General features: G+C 46.5%; 1 protein-coding gene across 1 annotated transcript in view; it reads left to right on the top strand.

Moving 5' to 3' along the window:
* The window catches only part of STX17 (syntaxin 17), a 324,080-nt gene extending 306,350 nt beyond the window's left edge, over positions 1 to 17,730 (top strand). Inside the window, exon 8 of the mRNA XM_073678417.1 lies at positions 17,209 to 17,730. Within this exon, the coding sequence (XP_073534518.1) occupies positions 17,209 to 17,262 (54 nt within the window). The 3' untranslated portion in view covers positions 17,263 to 17,730. The remainder of the gene's footprint in view (positions 1 to 17,208) is intronic.
* The last annotated feature ends 4,208 nt before the right edge of the window (positions 17,731 to 21,938 follow it).

A 21,938-nucleotide genomic window follows, 5' to 3' on the forward strand; every position in this document is an offset into this window, starting at 1 on the left:
GAAGAGTAGGGGTCCTAGGCCAGAGCCTTGAGGGACTCCAACAGAGAAAGGGCGGGATGAGGAGGTAGTGTGGGAGTGGGAGACGCTAAATGTGCGGTTGAAAAGGTATGAGGAGATCCAGGATAGAGCAAGGTCTTTGATGCCACAGGAAGGGAGGATCTGTAGTAGGAGGCAGTGGTTAACTGTGTCAAAGGCAGAGGACAGGTTGTTGGAGGCCAACAGGTACAATATATATATATATATATCATAGGAATGACTGAACTTTGAGTGCTGGATATTTCCAGGACTCTATCAAGAGATACTAGGTACAAGGTTGTGAACCTGCTAGGCGAGAAGGCCGGTGTTCTTGTGTGATGTCCTTTGTTTTAGTGATAAAGTAAAGGTTGCATCTACATATGGAATGAGTATAGGCCCTCCAGCCTCCTGGATGATACAGGTACACACACCTTCTGTGGTGAACTTGAATACAGATCCTGTTTTTGTGTCCTAGTGTAATCTACATATGTACACTGCCCCTGTGGATTTGAATTGTATACCATTGCTCCTGAGGTAGACATCCTGTCTCCAGCCTATGGATATGTATATTGGTGCACAATGCTTTTGATGAACATCTTGGAGCCAGCCCAAATGGAGTTGAACCTACACAAGGACTTTCTTCCAGAAGTACAAGAGTGCCATCTGCAGGAAGGTGTTGACCAATGCAGCCAATGACAATGCTCATACTACCCTGAAGATGATTGGATATTTGCCACAGAAGATACCGGAGAAGAAGGGCGGAGTCGTGGGTTGTATGTGGGTGTGGATGTGAAATTTTTAGTATAAATGAAGAAGAGTCAAGACTATCTCTCTCTCTCTCTCTCTCTCTGCCATGAAGGATCATTGCTAAGTATACTTAGAATTGTATTTGTATTTTCTCTAATTAGAGGACATTGAAGAAAGGTTCTATTGTGAAATTGTTGATTGAATTGCCTTATTATTATCTTATTTTTCTTGTCATTAAACATCTGTATTATTTTCCCAAAACTTGAGTTATTGATTATATAGGAAAGGTTCAGGACAGGATATAGAACGGGAAATCACCACCTACACAGGTCTAGAAGGAGGAGTATAGAAAATTGTCTGTTAGCTTTGTCTGTAAGTAGGTCATTAGTAATTTTGGTCAGGGTGATTTCAGTGCAATGATGGGGATGGAAACCAGATTGTAGCTTGTCGAAGAGCAAGTTAGATGAGAGATGGGAGGAAAGTTTAGCGTGGACATGCTGCTCAAGGAGTTTGAAAGCAAATGGGAGCAGCTATATGGGGCGCTAGCTTGACATGGCAGTCGGGTCGAGGGATGGCTTTTTGAGCATAGGCGTGATTGTGGCATATTTGAAAGCAGAAGGGAAGGTACCAGAGGTTAGTGGTAGATTGAAGAGGTGCGTTAGGGCCGGGATAAGTGTGATAGTGAGGTTGGGGAGGAGGTGGGATGGGGTCAAGTGCACAAGTGGTGAGGTGTGATTTGGATAGATGAGTAAACTCTCTGTCAGGGATCCACAGAGACGCCAGCGACGACAACAGGAAGATCACACAATATCTCACCGCTGCCATCACTCTGTCAGGATTTCGTCAGGGATCCGTGCCCACATGACTACTCACTGTGTAGCTATCAGCAAGAGAGCAGAAAGTGTATGGCGTCACACCTCCGGATTCCAACGCATGGAATATGTCTATACACCCCCCGTACGGTTCTGCCAGCTTCACGATAAGCCAATTAATATTATTCTCTGCCACCACTGGCCAGATTTGAAAGATAAGACAGGCCTGGTCGGACGTCTGCGTTCTGGAAGCATATATGGCTTCGGGGGAGGGAACGATTACAGGACAAAAGAAACAGAACTATTAAATTTTATATTTAATCCAAAAGGGAGGCAGTGTTTAGGAAAAATATACAAAGATTTTACAATAGGGGACAATACAATACATATGGAGTTACACAAAATAATAAGGATTAAAGAAGACTTACTATAAGATCGCAGAGACAATTCAGTATAGCTGGAATGGAGGCACTCCAGATTTGACCACTGTTATCGAACGTAATCCTTTGCTTTGCCAATGGAAAGTGGCAGGCACATTCCTCATGCCAAAGGGCGTGACAAGGGATTCATACAACCCGAATGCCGTTGTGGCGCCCAGCTGCGCTTGGTACCACAGATCCTAGAAGGGTGCACTGATGGAATCCTCCACAAGAGGTCCCCATAAACATTCACACATCTCCACCTTCCACCTCAGACCAGCAGAGGGAGCCCGTTAGGGATATAAATAGGGAAGGTGGGGCTAGGCAGTTTAGTTTAGCTAGAACAGAGTTCCTGCTCACAGCCAGAGAGGGACAGAGTTCTCAGTTCAGTTCCTGCAGAGGTCTGTCTGCAGAGGTAGGCCAAGCTAGACTCAAGCAGCTCAAGTAAGTGAGCCCAAGGTGTGCCGACGCCTGTAAGAGCGGTGAAGAGCGGCAAGCTGCCGTTAATGTGAGTAGCCTAGTGAGGGCCCGAGCGTGGCTGAAGGCGAGTGGAAAGTGAGTAGCAGTGGGGGCAGAGGAGCTTATCCAGCTCACCACGAAACATATACCGGACACCGGGTCCGAGCTTACCGGGATCTCTACGACCCAGTAAGGCATAACCGGAATCCCTGGAGAACTATAGGTCCCATGTTCACCAGAGAGCTGATACGTAACAGAGCCAGGAGATACATAGGCCCCGTAAGCTGGGAGCGTGCACTCCAAGAGAAGGCCCTACCACAACGTCAGCCGGTGCAGGACAGAGATAAAGTTAGGCCTAGCTTCAGGCAGGTCAGAAACTTACTACGCAGAGGCAAGAAACAGGAGGCCCTACACCCGCTCATTGGGGAGGATCCTGATATGCACCCTTCACCCTACAGTGCTCCGGGATGTGCCTGAATTTCCACCAGTAAAAGGTACTGAAGAGAACTGTGTGTTTGCCTGTCTTTCCGTAGGCCCGGCTGGGTCTCTCCTGTCCTGCATCCCCCCTTCATACGCTGCCCTGAGGCCAAGCTCCACCTGTGGGGAGCTGTACCATCAAGCTGCCTTTTCACCAGCCTCAGTGGACTGCTGCAGCGCTGGTGATTCTCACCAGAAACCACAGGTGGCGTTACGAACTTTCATAGAGTTAACAAATAATCCCCTTTTAAAAGCTGACCCCAGTGTACGGGCCCGGGAGCCGACCACCGCGACATCCCCAAAGGCCAGGCAAAAGGCCCGGGTACCGAGTCGTCCCCATCCCCCTGGGCTAGTCACCGTAATGAAGGCGGTCCTCTCCTGGGACAGAGAAATTTGCCAATATACTCGACTGAGGTCCAGAATTGTCAAGTACCGGGCCCCGGCTAAGCAATCCAGCAGCTCATTGATGCATGGCATTTGGCACGCATCGGGAACTGTGATGGCATTTAGCCTCATGTAGTCCACGCAGAACCGGGTGGTCTGGTTCTTTTTCCGGACCAGGACTACAGGCGAGGCCCATGCACTTTTTGACCTTTGGATCACCCCAAGGCACAACATCTCATCTATCTAAGCCTTCTTGTCTTTCTGAACCACAGAGAGACATGTTAAGCGGATTGACAGACTGGGGGGTGACTCCCTATGTCCACCTGGTGGATAGCTAGCTGCGTCCTCCCTGGTATACCCGTGAAGAGGGTCAGATAAGGCAGGAGCAGGAAGACATCCCGCAGCTGGGACTTCTGGTCCATGGATAGCTGCGGGTTGAATTCCGCATCCTCAATAGACCCTCCATCCCGGGCAGCGGCCAGTAAGTCCACCAGGACTTCTGTCTCGCCTTCTTCAGGGACGCTACACACAGGAAGGGCACAGACCTCCTGGTCATGATGGGCTTTCATCATGTTGACGTGGAAGACCTTTTGCCTCTTCCTGGCATGGTAAACGGTGACCACATAGTTCACATCATTGAGGCGCTGGCATATGGAGTATGGGCCTTCCCAGGTGGCCTGAAGCTTGTTCTGGGTCATAGGGACTAGGATCCACACCTTCTGACTAGTGTTGAGCCACCCCCGTAGTGTTCGAGTTCGGTTCGGTTCGTCGAACACCCTTGTGTTCGCCGAACTGTTCGTCGAACTGTTCGTCGAACACCTTCGAACACCGTTAAAACCAATGGCAGGCAAACAAAAACACATAGAAACACATAGAAAACACCTTCAAAGGTGTCCAAAAGCTGACAAATTGCTCAGAAGACATAACTAACACATGGAAAAGTGACAGGTACATATAGTCATGCGAAAAGAAAAGAGGTGGAGGAGTAAAAGGAGGGGGAGACACAGATATAGGCATGTCATGCCCTTCTAAAATCCAAAAAGTGAGAAGCCGACATGGCCAGTCCGTTCCTGCCCGTGCCACCTCCGTGTCGCCGGGTTTGTGCCAGAGCCGCGGTGGACCCTGACGGCCAGCCCCCCTCTCCCAATACTGGTGCCTGTCCGCTGGTGGGTCGAGCGAGCCCCCCTGTGGTGGAGGCAGCTCTAAGCTTTTTAATTTAAATTGTCTCTCTAATTTGAATGAATACACTTTAAATCCTTTTACAAGGATCTATTGAAGGGCAAGTCTCATGCCAGCAGCCGCGTAATTCCAGCTCCAGTAGAGTCCACTAAAGCTGCTGCAGTTAAAAAGCTATTAAAAGGATCGAGCTCGGCTGTCAACCGCAAGGCGTCCTACCGCCAGTCCCAGCCCCTATGCCTTGGGGTGCCTCCTGATGCTCTTCACTGAGTATCCCGTGGTCCCGAAGCATTTCCTTTGAAAAAATTAAGTGTCCAAACTACAGGTGGTGTAGCTTGCTTAACAGCCGGGATAATCCGCTGACTAGCAGACACTGCTACTAGGCACAAAGTATTTCCTGGGCTAAATGCAGTTAAAAATTTGTAATTAGATACTCTCGTTGGATGCTGAGAAAGCATTCCATAGAGTCTCCTGGCACGCCATATATTATTCTCTTAAAAAGCTTGGGGTAGGGGTCTAGGGGACCCTTTTATAGCCAAAATCACGGCCCTGTATCGCAATACGTCACCTAGGCTGAAGATAAATTGAACTGTAGCACCCCGAGGGCTCGGTTGCTACAGAGGTATTGCACCTCACCCAGAGGTGTGATATCTCACTCTCAGGTAAGGATGGAGTGTGGATCAGGACCCGACACCTGCATGCATTACACCACATTGCGGTGGGGCAGGGCGACCAATATGCCCCTGAGATGGGCACGACAGTCCTTTTCCCTGGCTGGAGTGGGGGGAGGGAACACTGAGGAAGGGGAACCCTGTAGTGCAGGAGCAGGGAGGAAGCAGTTCCTGGGTGCATTGAGAAGGGCGTATAAAAGGTGGGCACCATCTTAGTTCAGTGCAGAGAAGTCTGAGCAGAAGTGACAGGGAGCAGGGGCTCTGCATGAGCTCTGCTCCGGAGGCGGGCCTAGTAACAGAGGCCCAGGCCTGGAAGAGGGAGAAGGAAGGAAGAGGAGCGGAGAAGGCTCCAGGAACGAGGAACGAAGGGATCCCAGGGGTGTGGACGGGCGAGTCGCCACCGCACACCAGAATCCACCTGCGTGGAGGGGTCAGGCCAAAGGGGAAGACCGGTCCCCGAAACTAGTGGAGGCGGGAAACGACCCTCAGCTAGAAACCGGAGGCTGTGACATTTTATGTGGCGCAGCCCCTCGCTACACCTGCTAGGAAGGCACCACATAGGGTCAGGGAAACTGGCGCCAAGCTTACCAAGAGGAGGCCCGAGGCAGCCGGACAGAAGGGTTGGTAAGAAAGGCCAGACAAAGGACACACAAAGGGGGTCCTGTGAAGCGCTCCAAAGTTATTTGGGAGTTGTCTGAGCCCCTCACCTGGTGAGCACAGTACGACGTGGGCAGCCGTTACCTGCAGAAGTGGTCTGGATAATAAGAACTGTGAGTAAAGGCCCTGGACTGCATCACTGACTCCGTGTCGTTACTGCTGCTGCCCTGCACCATCACCCCCATCCTCCGCATACACTGCCCTGAGGCTATACTCCTCCCGTGGGGAGTTATGCTACGCTCTGCTGCACCCACAACACCAGCCTCAGCGGTCTGCCCTGCAGCGGCGGTTCACTCTGACCGCAATCCACGGGTGGCGTAGTCGGACATTTAAACATCAAAACCACATAAATAGTTCCGCCACTGGTTTGACCGCCCTGAGCCACGGAACCGGGTCGCCGCTACGGAGACCACAACCACCAGCATCCACCAAAAAGGGTCCGGCTCCGGATGTCCCGAGGCCCAGGGGGAGCGTCAGAACATTTTCATCACCTTTCATAATCACCAATGGGACAAGGCAGGGATGTCCTCTGTCCCCTCTCTTATACATCCTAGTGACGGAGCACCTGCTCTCATCAATTCGCCATAACCCCAATATTAGGTGGATTGAGGCGGGAGGCACCGAGTACAAGTGCTCTCTATTTGCTGATGATGTCCTAGTATATATCACTCAATCACATATATCCATCCCTGCTGTTATGGCTGAAATAGATCACTTTGTTACATGGTCAAATTTTAAAATCAATACAGCGAAGTCTGAGGCCCTCGATGTCTCCCTCCCCAAATCCATACAGGATTCCATTCAGTCCAACTTTCCCTTTGCCTGGCCCTCACAGGGTATCAAATTCTTAGGAATTCCTATTCATAGAGACCTCTCCCATCTATGTTATCTTAATTTTGGACCCTTTATTGAACAACTCCATACAGACCACGGTTGGCAAGTTAGAACTGTAAGATTCACTACGTGAACCACTGGTGTTTTGTGGAAAAGCACATGTACACTGTGTTCCAAATTATTATGCAAAAAGTATTTAGGAGTGATAAGGGAAGAATTTGTTTGTTTGTCAGTTAAACTCATTGATGGTGATGTGTGTCAGGGCTCTTTATATCACTGTAAGCAATTGCAGACACCTGTGCTAATTAGTTTGGCAGGTGTGTCCAATGAACGGCAAGACTACTTAAGAAGGCTGTCCCACATTATTAAGCAGCCTACATTTTCTGCCAAAATGGGAAAGAAAAAAGATGTGTCGGCTGCTGAGAAGCAACAAATTGTGGAGTGTTTAGGTCAAGGCATGACTACAATCAACATTGTGCGATGATCAGGATGAAGTGTCTTGGCAATCAAGAAGTATGTAGCTGATTCACAGTACACATGTGTGCGTGCTGATAAGGGCAAATTGAGGACTCTTTCCTACAGGCAATTACGTCAGGTTAAAAGAGCAGCGGCAAAAAAGCCTTGTCATAGCAGCAGACAAGTTTTTGAAGCTGCTGGTGCCTCCAACGTCCCTCGAACAACAAGATGCAGGGTCCTTCAGAGGTTTGCAGCTGTGCGTACGCCATCCTGTAAACCTCCTCTATCCACTGCACACAAGCAGAAACGGCTCCAGTGGGCCAAACAATACATGAAGACTGACTTCAAAACTGTTTTGTTCACGGATGAGTGCCGTGCAACGCTCGATGGTCCAGATGGATGGAGTGGAGGATGGCTGGTTGATGGACACCCCACGCAAACACGGCTACAGCGCCAACAAGGAGGAGGTGGAGTAATGTTTTGGGCTGGAATCATGGGGAGAGAGATTGTCAGCCCCTTTAGGATCCCTGAAGGGGTAAAGATGAACTCCATAATGTATGTGGAGTTTCTCAAACAGCACTTCCTGCCATGGTTCAAGAAGAAGAACCGTGTATTCCACAGCAACATCATTTTCATGCATGATAATGCCCCGTCTCATGCTGCACATAACACATCTGCATCTCTGGCTGATATGGGCATAAAAGGGGACAAACTTATGGTGTGACCCCCATGCTCCCCTGACCTCTACCCCATTCAGAACCTCTGGAGCATCATCAAAAGGAGTGTCTATGATGGCGGGAGGCAGTTCACATCTAAGCAACAGCTCTGGGAGGGTATTCTGTCCTCATGCAAAACAATTGAAGCAGAAACCATCCAAAACCTGACAAATTCAATGGATGAGAGAGTTCAGAAGCTCCTTTCGAACAAGGGGTCCTATGTGCAAATGTAACATAACCTAGAATAAAGTTTTGAGTTGAAAACTGTTTGATTTCAGTTTCTAATAACCTGCTAATGCTTATAATTTCAAAAATGAAATTTTTTTTTGTCTTTATTAAAATGAAAAGGTTGATTGAAGAGTGTGGGGGATCTAAGAGTGTGGCAACCCAGTAGTCAGGATTACTTGGAATTCTGACAATCTGAGGGTCATGTTGAAGGTAGTGCAGCAAGAAGGCACTTATGTGTCTTGCACATCTCGGAGCCCCAAAATTATTTTCCAGGCTAGATGCAGCTAAAAATTATTATTAATTTTAAATCTGGTGGAGCTTAGTATAGATGGCCTAATAGAATCAGTACTGCACACTGCTACAAAGCCCAAATTATTTTCCAGCCAAGATACAGATAAACATGATTAGTAATTTGAAGGCTTAAAACGGTTGGTGAGGTGATTTTAACCAATCATCAAGCTTTTACTCTCCCCAGGATGACACAGGGGTAGAAAAGTCGTTTCGGATCCATGATTTGTTCATCTTTATGAACGTGAGTCTGTCTACATTATCAGTGGAGAGCCGCGTGCGCTTATCTGTCAGCACACCACCAGCAGCGCTGAACACACGTTCAGACAGAACGCTGGCTGCGGGGCATGACAAGATCTCCAAGGCGTAAGTGGCGAGCTCCGGCCATTTATCCAGATTGGAAGCCCAAAAAGAGCAAGGGTCCAGTGACACAGTCATGGCTTCAATGTTTACTTGGAGATACTCCTGAACCATCGTCTCTAGGCGTTGACTATGTGTCAGACTTCTTGTCTCCTGTGGCCTTGCAAAGGATGGGCTAAAAAAGTGGTGAAATGATTTCGCAAAATTGATGTTACCAGCAGATACTGTGTTTCTGTTACGGTTTGAGTGCTGAACACTCGACGGTCCCACGGTTGGCAAGTTGGAACTGTGAGATTCACTACGTGCACCACTCGTGTTTTGTGGAAAAGCACATGTAAGATTCTGCAACAGTCTCTGCTGATACTCCTGCATGCGTGCATCCCTTTCTATGGCAGGAATAATTTCTGCAAATTTACTTTTGTACCGTGGATCTAACAGTGTGGCAACCCAGTAGTCAGGATTATTTCTAATTCTCACAATTCGAGGGTCATGTTGCAGGTAGTGCAGCAAGAAGGCACTCATGTGTCTTGCGCATCCAGGAGCACCAAGTCCCTGTTGTGTTGGTGGCGAGGTAACAATCATGCTTCCTTCCTCTGTCCTCTCCCCCCAACCTCGCACAACAGAAATGTGATCAAGGTCTCCCTCATCTGATGAGTCTTCCATCAGTTCGTCCTCCACTTCTTCCTGGGCTCCTGCACCTTCCTCATTAGTTTGGCTGCTACCATGCGCCCTGGTAAAACCATCTCCCCCACCCTCACATGCCTGCCGCCTTGGTGCTGCCGACCGTCTGGACCTTGCAGATGTTAGCCCTTCCGCATGCAACTCCTCATCCTCTACTTCCTCCACCTCCTCTTGTGCCACCACCTGACTCCGAATTCTGTTTAACATGTGCTCCAGCATGTAAATCACCGGAATAGTCATGCTGATAATGGCATCGTCAGCACTAAACATCTTCGTCGCCATTTCAAAACTGTGCAGAAGGGTGCATATGTCCCTGATCTGAGACCACTCCTCCAGCGTGATTTGCCCCACCTCTGGATCTCGTTGGCCCAGGCTATACGTCAGAACGTATTGCACCAGGGCTTGTCGGTGCTGCCACAATCGCTGCAACATGTGCAGAGTTGAATTCCACCGGGTAGGCACATCGCATTTTAGCCGGTGAAGTGGCAGGCCCAACGACTTCTGTAGAGATGTAAGTCGCTGAGCTGCGGGATGCGAACGGCGGAAGTGAGCACACAGCGACCGTGCCCTCTGCAGAAGGCCATCTAGTCCGGGATAGTGGGCTAAAAATTGCTGGACAACCAGGTTCAACACGTGAGCCATACAAGGCACGTGTGTGACATTGCCCCGGCGAAGGGCCACACCCAGGTTTGCAGCATTGTCGCACACGGCCTTCCCTGGTTTCAGGTCCAGTGGAGACAACCATTCATGAAATTGGTTCTCCAGAGCTGACCACAACGCCTCAGCTGTGTGACTCACATTTCTCAGACATTTCAAAGTAAAAACCGCCTGATGACGTTGAGCCCTACTGCCAGCATAGTAAGGAGGTGTGCAGGATCCCTTCTGCGCAGTTAGAAAGCTTGTGGCATGACCAGACAGGCTTTGGGTGCAGGTGGAGGACCGAGAGGAGGTTGAGGAGGCGGAAGCAGTGGAGGAACTTTGAGATAAAGAGGATTGACGCACAACTCGTGGGGACGGCAAGACTTGGACAGCAGTCCCTTGTCCTGCTGTCACCATAGTTACCCAGTGCCCAGTCAGCGACATGTAACGCCCCTGTCCATGCCTACCCGTCCAAGTGTCTGTGGTGAAATGCACCCTGTCACACACAGAGTTTCTCAAAGAAGCGGTGATGTTGTGTGCGACATGCTGGTGGAGCGCAGGCACACCTTTCTTTGAGAAGTAGTGCCGACTGGGCATCTGGTACTGGGGCACTGCGACGGACATAAGGTCTCGAAAATCCTCTGTGTCCACCAGGCGGAAAGGCAGCATTTCTGTAGCCAAGAGCTTGCAGATGGTGAAATTCAACCTCTTAGCTTTCTCATGGCTAGGAGGAAATGGTCTTTTACTTGTCCACATTTGAGGGACCGAGGGCTGGCTGTTGTGCTTAGACGGGGTTGATAAGGGTGTCCCCGGCAAACTGCAGGTCTGTGAGGAAGATGCAGGCGGACATGTTAGGTTGCCTTGATCCAAAGGTGGTGCTATCGATGTCGGACAGCGCTCAACACCAGCTGGTGTTACCACCTCCAAAGAAAATGATGACCTGCCAATCACGCTGGCTGTTGCGGGTAAAGAGGTGGCAGGTCTGCGTCCCAAAACAGGTGTGACTGCTTGTCCCCCCAGTCACAGAGGATGAAGAGGCCGCAGATGCACAAGATGGGGCAGATGGTGGTTGGCCCGGTCGGCAAGGCCGCATTGTAGCACAGTGAGCTTCCCACTGCAACTTATGCTTCATGTCCATGTGCCGGTTCATGCATGAAATACTCAAACTATGTATTTTTTGGCCTCTACTTAGCTTTTGTTGACAAATGTTACAGATAACATGAGTTGGGTCATCTTTATCGATCTGAAAAAATGCCCAGGCTATGCAAGGCTTAGCACCCATGCGACCTGAAGAGCCACCACGACTTGTGGTCAGAGGCAGAGTTGTGTTTGAGGATGCAGTTGTTGACGTGCTTCCAGTACTACGTCTCTGTCCAGGAAGGCGCAACCTGACCTCGTCGTCACTAGCATCCTCCTCCACCTCCTCTGCTGACCTCATCTCTTGGCTGACTGTGGGTTGACAGTAAGTGGGATCTCCAACCTCATCATCATCACCCTGTGTGTTATTACACCCGTCGTCCTCAGAGCCAACCTGTTCCTGCCCTGACAAAAACTACAGTTGTCGCTCCAATCAGGTATTTGAGTCTCATCATCGTCTTCCTCATTGTCTCCACCAACAGGAGTTACAGTTTGGGAATGAGGGTCTACATCATGTTCAGAACCTTCTGCGTCTGGTCCTGGATCCGACTCATAAAGATTCTGGGCATCAGTGCAGATCATTTCCTCGTCTGGATTCACAGAAGCGCTGGAGCCGACCTCTGATTCCCAGGCTATAGTATGAGTAAACAGCTCTGCAGACTCAACCATCTGTTCTACCTCATACTCAGACGGGCAGCTGGAGATTTGGGAGCTGTGAGGAAGCAAGTGCGATTGGGGTGACACCTCTGAGGACTGGAGTATTTGTGATGTTGAATTTGATGTGGAGGAGAGCCCACTTAAAGGAGCACTTGATATCCGTTGAAGCACCTGCTGTTTTTGTGCCTCATCTGGAATTTGTAGCGATTGGCGTGGCCGTAAGAAAGGGATCTTATCACATTGTCCGCTAAAAGATGTAGACATTTTAGTTTGGCTGGAAGATGGTCTTTCTTCTGCAGATGTTACTGTTGCTTTAACACCTACCCCACGGACACAACCTTTTTTCCCCTTCCCAACACGCCTATTCCCCTTTCCACCAGCAGCAGGCCTTTTTCCACTCATTTTGGTGGTTAACTAATTCACAACTCTGGAGTTGTTTGCACAAAAAAACAATGGATGGGAACCGAGCGGAGCTGAGTGGCCAAACTGTGGTATTAGGCCAAAACTATCGTCTGGGTTAGATGCAGAAAAAAATTATATTCAATTTGCAACCTGATGGAGGTCAGTATAGATGGACTAATAGACCAAGTCCCACACACTGCTAGAAGCCCAAATATTTTTTCAGAGCTAGATGCAGAAAAAAATTATATTCAATTTGCAAACTGATGGAGGTCAGTATAGATGGACTAATAGAATGATGCTATGCCCAAAAGGTTTTACTTCACTAGGTGCAGTAAAAAAATTGGTATTCTATACACAGGTGGTGTAGCTTGCAACACAGATAGGCTACTCCACTGACTAACACACTCTGCAATAGGCCAAAAAGTATTAGCTTTGCTAGATTTAGCCAAATGCTGTGAAAAAAACTTGCACAGCACTGGCACAGACCTGCCTGGCAAAAACTGATAGGAACTGATGTAACTTAGTCCTGAAAAGGACTGCAATTACAATTAGTCTTTACTCCCAACCTATCTATTTAAGAGCACAGACCTGCCTGATAAAAGTCGTAGGAAATGCTGTAACCTAGTCCTTAAAAGGACTGCAATCACAACTATTCCCTACTCCCAAGCTATCTGTAGATTTGTGCGAAAATTGGCTTGAAATTAACAAGGTATAGCGCACACAGCAACAGCAGTGCCGTCTAACACGCAGCTGCAGCAGTGAGAAAATGGTGGCAACGGGGAAAATGGCTGGGTCTTATAGGGCAAGGACATGTGACATACACTGCCAATGACACATGCCCTTGCTTGTGTGAAAAAAAGCAGTTCGCTCCGTGTGTGCTCTGCTGATAGGCTGACAGATTGCACCTCCCCACTGTAAATGCGGGAAAGAGAAAAAAAAAATGGAGATCTTCATTATTCCTGCAGAGATCCATCCCCTGCCCCTCCCCCCCGCCCTGCTGTACACTCAAACTGCGTATTAACATTAATTTTCAGCATTACTGAGAAAAAATCCAGTTATGATTTTGGTGCACGAACAGTTATCGAACATAACCTCGAACAGCCGAATTTTTTCCAAATCGTTCGTATTCGCCAAACGGCTCGAACACCGCCCAAAACAGCTCGAATTTGAGATTGGCGAACAGTTCGAGTCGAACAACGCTCATCTCTACTTCTGACCCATTTCATACACCTGCTTCCCGGAGTTCCGGTCATACCACAGCTTCTGGCTGGCCTGGGCCTGCACCATACTCTCATGCACCAGCTGCGTCATTGTCTGCATTTTGTCACGGAGCCACATGACATACTCTATGACGGACATTTCGGGTGAGTTCAGTTCCCCTTCCCAAGATTCTCTTACCAGACCAAGGGGCCCCCGTTGAGGCCTGTGGTACCTCTCTGTAAGCAAAGAGCAGGTGTGGGAGGTAATGCTCTTAGTCGCGCCCATGGGACTCAACCAACATCTTAAGCATCGGCTTAAGGGTACCATTGAATCGTTCACACAAACCATTCATATGTGGGTGATACAAACTTGATATCAGGTGCTGCACCTGCATTTTCTTACAGAGAGCTTCCAATAACAGACATGAACCGAGTCCCATGGTCTGTAAGCATTTCCCTGGGAATTCCTACTCTTGAAAAAATGGCCAGAAGGGCATCTGCCACCTTATCCACCCAAATGGAGGACAGAGCTACTGCCTCCGGGTACTGGGTAGCATAGTCTACCACAATAAGAATGAACTGTTTTCCAGAACTGCTGGGGATGGCCAGCGGGCCAATGATGTCCACAGCAATCTTCTGGAATGTCTCCTCTATCACTTGGCAGCGGTGGGATGAGAGGGGCTTCAGGGGGATAAAGAATATTTTCAATATTTCTATGACACTCTCCTTCAGTGATGTTGGATAGGGAGGTTATGGAGGAAGGGCAGTGGTCTGGTATACAAAGGGGTTGTGGTGGTTGAACAATAAAAACTTGCCTTGTTTGTTCTATCTTATTTTTGAAGTGTGTGGCAAAGTCCTCTGCAGAGATGAGGGGGATTGGAGGGGGCAGTGGAGGGAGGAGGAGGGAGTTAAAAGTGTTGAATAACTGTTTGGGGTTGTAGGACAAGGAACATATGAGGGTTGTGAAGTAGGCCTGTTTAGCAAAGGTGAGGGCTGATTTGACCGGGAGAACAATGACCATGAGATCTCAGGTACTACTGAATGTCTTGTAATTAATATCTCATGAAAATGTATAACCCTAGTTCAGTTATCTCTGTTGCAGAAAGGCTTATCATTTTGTCCATCATATAACTTTAACTTCTTTTAGCTGGAGTTAGATCTGCAGAGGTTTTATCGCAATCTCAGATTGAAAGCGTTGTTTTCCACACATGACAATAGGTTCACAACCCCCACTACACTAAGTAGCCTCATCAAAAAAGCTCATTCATGCCACCTAAAAATAGTCACCCAGTGAAGACATTTTTCGAGTTATTGGAAAAAGATGTGATAGAATTTAGAAAGACAATAGACTACTACTCCATTGTCCTTCTAATATGAATGAGGCTGATAAACAAACATTACAATCCTTAATAGAAGACAAAGAGCTGATAATTAAGCCAGCAGAGAATGGTGGGGCTACAGTTATTATGTACAAGAATAAATAGGTTGAGGAAATACTCTCTGTTATCAAACCCGGAGGTTTATCGTAAACTACCCCACAACCCCTCCAAATTGATAGAGACGAACATTATTGACAAAAAACAACCAATTTCTTACAAAAAAAAGGATCCGATCACTCCCATTTTTTATGTACTACCCAAAATACATAAATGTACCAACGACAACCCAGGGTCAACTCAGGCCTTTGTACATACAGGTGCATCTCACTAAATTAGAATATCATCAAAAAGTTAATGTATTTCAGTTCTTCAATATAAAGAGTGAAACTCATATTATATAGTCATTACAGAGTGAACTATTTCAAGTGTGTAGTTCTGTTAATGTTAATGATTATGGCTTACAGCCAATGAAAGCACAAAAGTCATTATTTTTGTAAATTAAAATAATTAAAAAACACCTGCAAAGGCTTCCTAAACATTTAAAAAGGTCCCTTGGTCTGTTTCAGTAGGCTCCACAATCATGGGGAAGACTGCTGACTTGACAAATGTCCAGAAGGCAGTCATTGACACACTCCACAAGGTCCCAGAGTTCCAATTTTCATTTGGAAATCAAGGTCCCAGAGTCTGGAGGAAGAGTGGAGAGGCACACAGTCCAAGCTGTTTGAGGTATAGTGTAAAGTTTCCACAATAAGTGATGGTTTGGGAAGCCATGTCATCAGCTGGTGTAGGTCCACTGTGTTGTATCAAGACCAAAGTCAGTGCAGCCGTCTACCAGGAAATTTTAGAGCACTTCATGCTTCCCTCTGCCGACAAGCTTTTTAGAGATGTAAATTTCATTCTCTAGCAGGACTGGCACCTGTCTACACTGCCAAAAGTACCAATACCTGGTTTAAAAACAACAGTATCACTGTGCTTGATTGGTCAGCAAACTCGCTTGACCTTAACCCCATCTATGGGGTATTGTCAAGAGGAAGATGAGTGACACCAGACCCAACAATGCAGATGAGCAGAAGGCTGCTATCAAAGCAACCTGGGCTTCCATAACACCTCTGCAGTGCCGCATTTATGTAGTTATTGATTCAAAATGAGCCCCGACCAAGTACTGAGTGCATTTACTGAACATATATTTCAGTAGGCCAATATTTCAGATTTTAAAAACATTTTTCAAACTGTTGTTATAAAGTATTCTAATTTACTGAGATAATGACTTTTGTGTTTTTCATTGATTGGAGAGACCAGTGGAAACGTCTAAGAATGGATTTAAAGTGGTGTAGAGAGCTCCAACCAGTATGAGAAGGCTCTCTTTGATGGATTTCGGGTCTCTAATGTTCGGGAGAGCCAAACCGATTGGCCTTTGTTTGGTGCAAGAATGTTACAGAGTGTGACCATGGTATTAGCAATATATCCCTTAAAGATGTATCTGCCTTCTGCATCAAATGATTTTCAACGTGTAGGGCAAATTTTTGTGTAAAGCAATGCCCACTCCCCTAGCTGCCGCTGAACTACAACTATGAAACCAAAAGTGGAAATTTTGATCTAGAAAGGTTTGGGGTGCGGCCTGATTTGAAGTGTGTCGCTTGGATAAAGGCTATTGAGGCATGATTTTTATTTAACAAATGAACAACCTGGCTATGCTTTGAGGGGGAATTAATGCCCTTCACGTTGAATGGTGCTACAATAATGTTGTCAGAGGTGGTAAAAGCTCTGACTTTGTTATATTCAGCACTGAAAGTAGTGATAAAACTCACAGAATTATTTGGTATCCAAGATTGGATGCTTAAACGAGCGATTGACAAGGTGGAAAAAATCCCTAGGGAGGATTTGCTGAAGGATAGACCAGGAAAAACAGCCCGTAATTCTGTGAGTTTTATCACTACTTTCAGTGCTGAATATAACAAAGTGAAAGCAATTGTTAATAGACATTTACATATTTTGCTGCAGGATGAGTTAATTTCTAAAATCATGTCGGAGGGCTGTGGATTTTCAGCTAGACATGCACATACACTGGGTAATATACTATCACCATCTTTGTTAATGGTTAAGAATACTGGGAGACAAACTTGGCTCAGTGTGAAAGGGTTCCACAAATGTGGCTATTTAAAATGTTCTTGCTGTAAATATGCCCAGAAAACTATATAATTTCATAATGGCATAAGTCACGAGTTAGTATTTATTAAGCAGTTTGTTAACTGTAACTCTAACTAAGTTGTGTATCAAGCAACATGTACAGCCTGTGAGGTATCATATATTGGATGTACAACTAGAATAGTGCAACAAAGAATGAGGGAACATATACGTGATGCTGGTAATCCGGATGCAAATAATCCCTTTAACCTTTCTAAACACTTTTTTCAGGTGCATTTCGGAGATCTCTCCCCACTGATTTTTTATGTCATTGAACGGGTGTGAAGACCATGTAGGGGTGGAGATTGGAGAAGAGCATTATTAAACAGAGAAGCGTACTGGATTCTTATGATGAATACTTCGTACCCATATGGGTTGAATAAACGCACTGATTTAATCTTGCATTATTTTTTCTGAAGAGGAAAAGGGAAGAAAAAAAAAGAAAAGGAAAAAAAAAATGAAAGAAAAATGTTTGTATCATATATTGTTATTTTATGATATTGTGTTCATTGATTATCTGTACTATCTGGTGTATTTGTATAGGTTTTTTGCATTACGCTTATGTGCATTTGTGTATTACTATAGATACTGTTTTTTTTTTTTTCCTCTCCGTTCTTATATGCCCCATTGCGTTCATTTGTATTTACTGATTTGTTCACCTGTAGTATTTGAGCTCCACGCTATGAGGTATCTGTTTGTGGTTTAGGTATTTCCCTACAAAAGTTTATGCAATATGTTTTGTATACAGGCAGAGACTAAGGGCCTGAGGGCCAGAAACGCGTAACCTGTGTTTCTTTCCTATGTGATTTTATGTGCACACTGCTTGGTGGTTTTTACTCTTGCACAAAGAATTCAACAATAAATCTATGGATTTTATTGCAAGCCCTTCTGCTGGTCGATTTTTTTGGACTTAAATATACAACTTATCTGCAGCAGGGTGGGGGGTAACGTCCCAATTATTAGCAGACAAGTCAGTCCAGGTGGTGATACCTACAATAAATGAGAAACATGAGAAAAAAAAACAAAATGAATGAACTAATTAAACTTACTTGCACAGCTTTCTCCGATAAAGGGAGTTGCCTCCTAGGGAAAACTTATACAGAGCTGTTATCCAACAGAAAAACAGAGTTCCCAAGTGGAAAGCAGGACCAGTCCTTTAATTCAAGGACCAAAAAAAAAAAAAAAAAAGGAAAAAAGACAAGTTGAGTGCTTCTGATTTTCTCAGAGGGAGGGCTCTTAACACTTGTCTTCTGGCCTTGGGTGTGTTTCTCTTTCCCTGCAACAACCATTTTTCAGGTCTCTGGAGCTGGGGAAAGGAAGGTTGCCATCTAGTGGCATCCAGGAAGGAACATAGATTTGTTGGATACCCAGAGCATCCCACGAAGATTGGAGGTCATCCGTGGTGCGAATGAAAAATTGCTTGCCATCTTTCATAATAGCAATGGCACACAGAAAAAGCCATTTATATGTCAATTTATTCACGAGAAAGGCATCAAGTAATGGCTCGATTTTCCTCCTCTTCGCCAGGAAAATTTTAATTTTCTTTATTACTGTAGGATAATGGAGATAATGCTCTCATTTTGGTTAATATGGCTGAGGTGTCAACAAAACTCAGTAGACCACAGACTATGTCTCTCGGGAGGTGTGAAGATTTAGGTTTGGGTCTTAGGGCTCTATGAACCCTTTCGATAATATTCTCAGGCCTTTCTGAACCTATTATAGAGGCAAATATTTCCTTAGTAATTGTCTTCAAGGTGTCAGGGGCATAGGATTCTGGGACCCCTTTTATTTTGCGCCTGCTCCTGTTTTCTTGGTCTTCTATGGCCAGCATAGCAGAGTTCGGTTGATGTTTATGTTGGTCCATTCATCTTTTAAAGTTTCAGAGAAATCTAGTAGGTCAGTTTGCACAGACTCAAGGGATTCAACCCGATGTACTACTTGTTTAAGATCTGACCTAAGACCCGACAGTTCCTGATGCATTGGTTGCATTGCTTGTGCCAGGGTTTTTTTTTTTTTTAAAGGAACGACAGAGACTGACACTGGGACAGATGAGTGAGAGTCAGAGTTTGAGTCGTCATTACTAGAGATGAGCGGTGTTCGACTAGAACTGTTCGCCAATCTCAAATTCGAGCTGTTTTGGGCGGTGTTCGAGTTGTTCGACGAACCCGAACGATTTGCAAAAAATTCGGCTGTTCGAGGTTATGTTCGATAACTGTTCGTGCACCAAAAGCGTGTCCTGCATGTCTGGTGCTATTTAGAGCACCAATCATGCAGGGATTGTCTGCCACTCACTGTAATGCCACAGCCATGGTGGTTGTGGCATTAGAGTGATTGCCCAAATCGATGGGAACTGTGCTCACAGAGAAACATGAAAAGCCGGCAATTCAGCAGCGGCATACACCGGTACCCGACAATTTAGAACCGAAAGAATAGAGCTTCACACATAGATTAGATAGATATAAACATGTCAGCCACATATATATGAAGTACAGTGACAGTGTTGCTTACTGTACTTGTCATTTAGCGTAAAGGATTTATCAAAAAAAATAATAGTGTTTTCATGCACCGTCTCTTTAAAAAAGCCGGCCAGCAATTCAGCATCTGTACCCAACAATTTAGAATAGAAGGAATAGAGAATCACACATAGATTAGATAGATAGAAACATGTCAGTCACATATATATGAAGTACAGTGACAGTGTTGCTTACTGTACTTGTCATTTAGTGTAAAGGATTTATTAAAAAAAATAATAGTGTTTTCATGCACCGTCTCTTTAAGAAAGCCGGCCGGCAATTCAGCATCTGTACCCGACAATTTATAACAGACAGAATAGAGCTTCACACATAGATTAGATAGATAGAAACATGTCAGTCACATATATATGAAGTACAGTGATAGTGTTGGTTACTGTACTTGTCATTTAGTATTAAAATAAAGGATTTATTATTAAAAAAATTGGCGTGGGGTTCCCCTTAATTTTAGGCTCTAGCGGAGGTTAAGCAGACAGCTGGGGCAGATGTTTGAAGCCTGGGAAGGGGGTAATACCCACGGAGCTTCCCAGGCTACTAATATCAGCCCCCAGCTGAATACATAGCCTTTACTAGCTATTAAAATGGGGGACCCCCCCAAAAAAAATGACGTGGGGTCCCCCCTAATTTAATAGCTAGCAAAGGCTAGGCAGACAGCTGGGGGCTGATATTAATAGCCCAGGAAGGGAGCCATGAATATTGGCCCCCTCCCAGGCTAGAAACACCAGCCGTCAGCCGCCCCAGAAATGGCGCATTCATAGGATGCGCCAATTCTGGCACTTAGCCTCGCTCTTCCACGCTGCCCTGGTGCGGTGGCAGGGGGTAATAGGGCTGGGGTTGATGTCAGCTTATAATGCCAGCTGACATCAAGCCCAGGTTAGTAATGGAGAGGCGTCTATAAGACACCCCCATTACTAACCCCATAGTCAAAGTTAAAAGAAAACACAAACACCCAGAATAAAGTCCTTTAATTGAAATAAAGACACAATTCTTTATTGTTCTAAATTAAACCATACTTACCGTCACGCCCATTCCAGCTGAAGCCAACGATCTCCTGCAATAAAAGTAAAATAATAAAGCAACGTCATCCTTACCTTTCCATGGTTCCCAGGACAGCTCCAGCTCTGCTACATCGAGATGACAGGCTGGACCGCAGCAGAACGCCGCCATCCAGCCTGTCATCCCGCAGACACTGAGAAGAGCAGGCTTGCTTGCGCTCCACATTGTCTCTCTGTGATGGCATAAAGATGAGCCGAGGTCATGTCCAATGAACTCGGCTCACCTCATGCACGTCACTTACAGCGTGGGAGAATTCTCACGCTGAAGCGCTGAGTGCAGGAGAATTCTCCCACGCTGTCAGTGACGTGCAGGAGGTGAGCTGAGTTCATTGGACATGAGCTCACCTTATGCACGTCACTGACAGCGTGGGAAAATTCTCCTGCACTCAGCGCTTCAGCGTGGGAGAATTCTCACGCTGAAGCGCTGAGTGCAGGAGAATTTTCCCACGCTGTCAGTGAGGTGCATGAGGTGAGCTGAGTTCATTGGACATGAGCTCACCTCATGCACGTCACTGACAGCGTGGGAGAATTCTCCTGCACTCAGCACTTCAGCGTGAGAATTTTCCCACGCTGTCAGTGACGTGCATGAGGTGAGCCGAGTTCATTGGACATGACCTCGGCTCATCTGGATGCCGTCACAGCGAGACACTGAGGAGCGCAAGCATGCCTGCTCTTCTCAGTGTCTGCGGCATGACAGGCTGGATGGCAGCGTTCTGCTGCGGTCCAGCCTGTCATCTCGATGTAGCAGAGCTGAAGCTGTCGTGGGAACCATGGAAAGGTAAGGATGAGGTTGGTTTATTATTTTTCTTTTATTGCAGGAGATCGTTGGCTTCAGCTGGAATGGGCGTGATGGTAAGTATAGTTTAATTTAGAACAATAAAGAATTGTGTGTTTATTTCAATTAAAGGACTTTATTCTGGGTGTTGTGTTTTTTTTAAATACTTTACTAGAAATTCATGGCGGTCATGTCTAATACTGGCGTGACCCCATGAATTTTGGGCTTGGGGCCAGCTGATAATACCAAGCTGGCCCTAACCCCTTTATTACCCAGTGAGCCACCGCACCAGGGCCCTGGATGAGTTGGGTACAGCGCCAGAAGATGGCGCTTCTATGAACGCGCCATTTTCCGGGGTGGCTGCGGACTGCAATTTGCAGCAAGGGGGGCCCAGAAAGCTTGGGCCTCCCTGCGCTGCAGATTCCAGCCCCCAGCTGCCTAGTTGTACCTGGCTGGACACAAAAATAGGGCGAAGCCCCACGTCAATTTTCTTTAAATTATTTCATGAAATAATTAAGAAAAAAAGGCCTTCCCTATATTGTTGTGTCCGGCCAGGTACAAATAGTCAGCTGGTGGTTGGGGGCAGCCCGTTCCTGCCTG

The sequence above is a fragment of the Phyllobates terribilis genome, unplaced genomic scaffold (genome assembly GCF_046119375.1).
Source record: "Phyllobates terribilis strain yellow unplaced genomic scaffold, ASM4611937v1 Scaffold_4__5_contigs__length_816908805, whole genome shotgun sequence".
In the NCBI taxonomy this organism is placed as follows: domain Eukaryota; kingdom Metazoa; phylum Chordata; class Amphibia; order Anura; family Dendrobatidae; genus Phyllobates; species Phyllobates terribilis.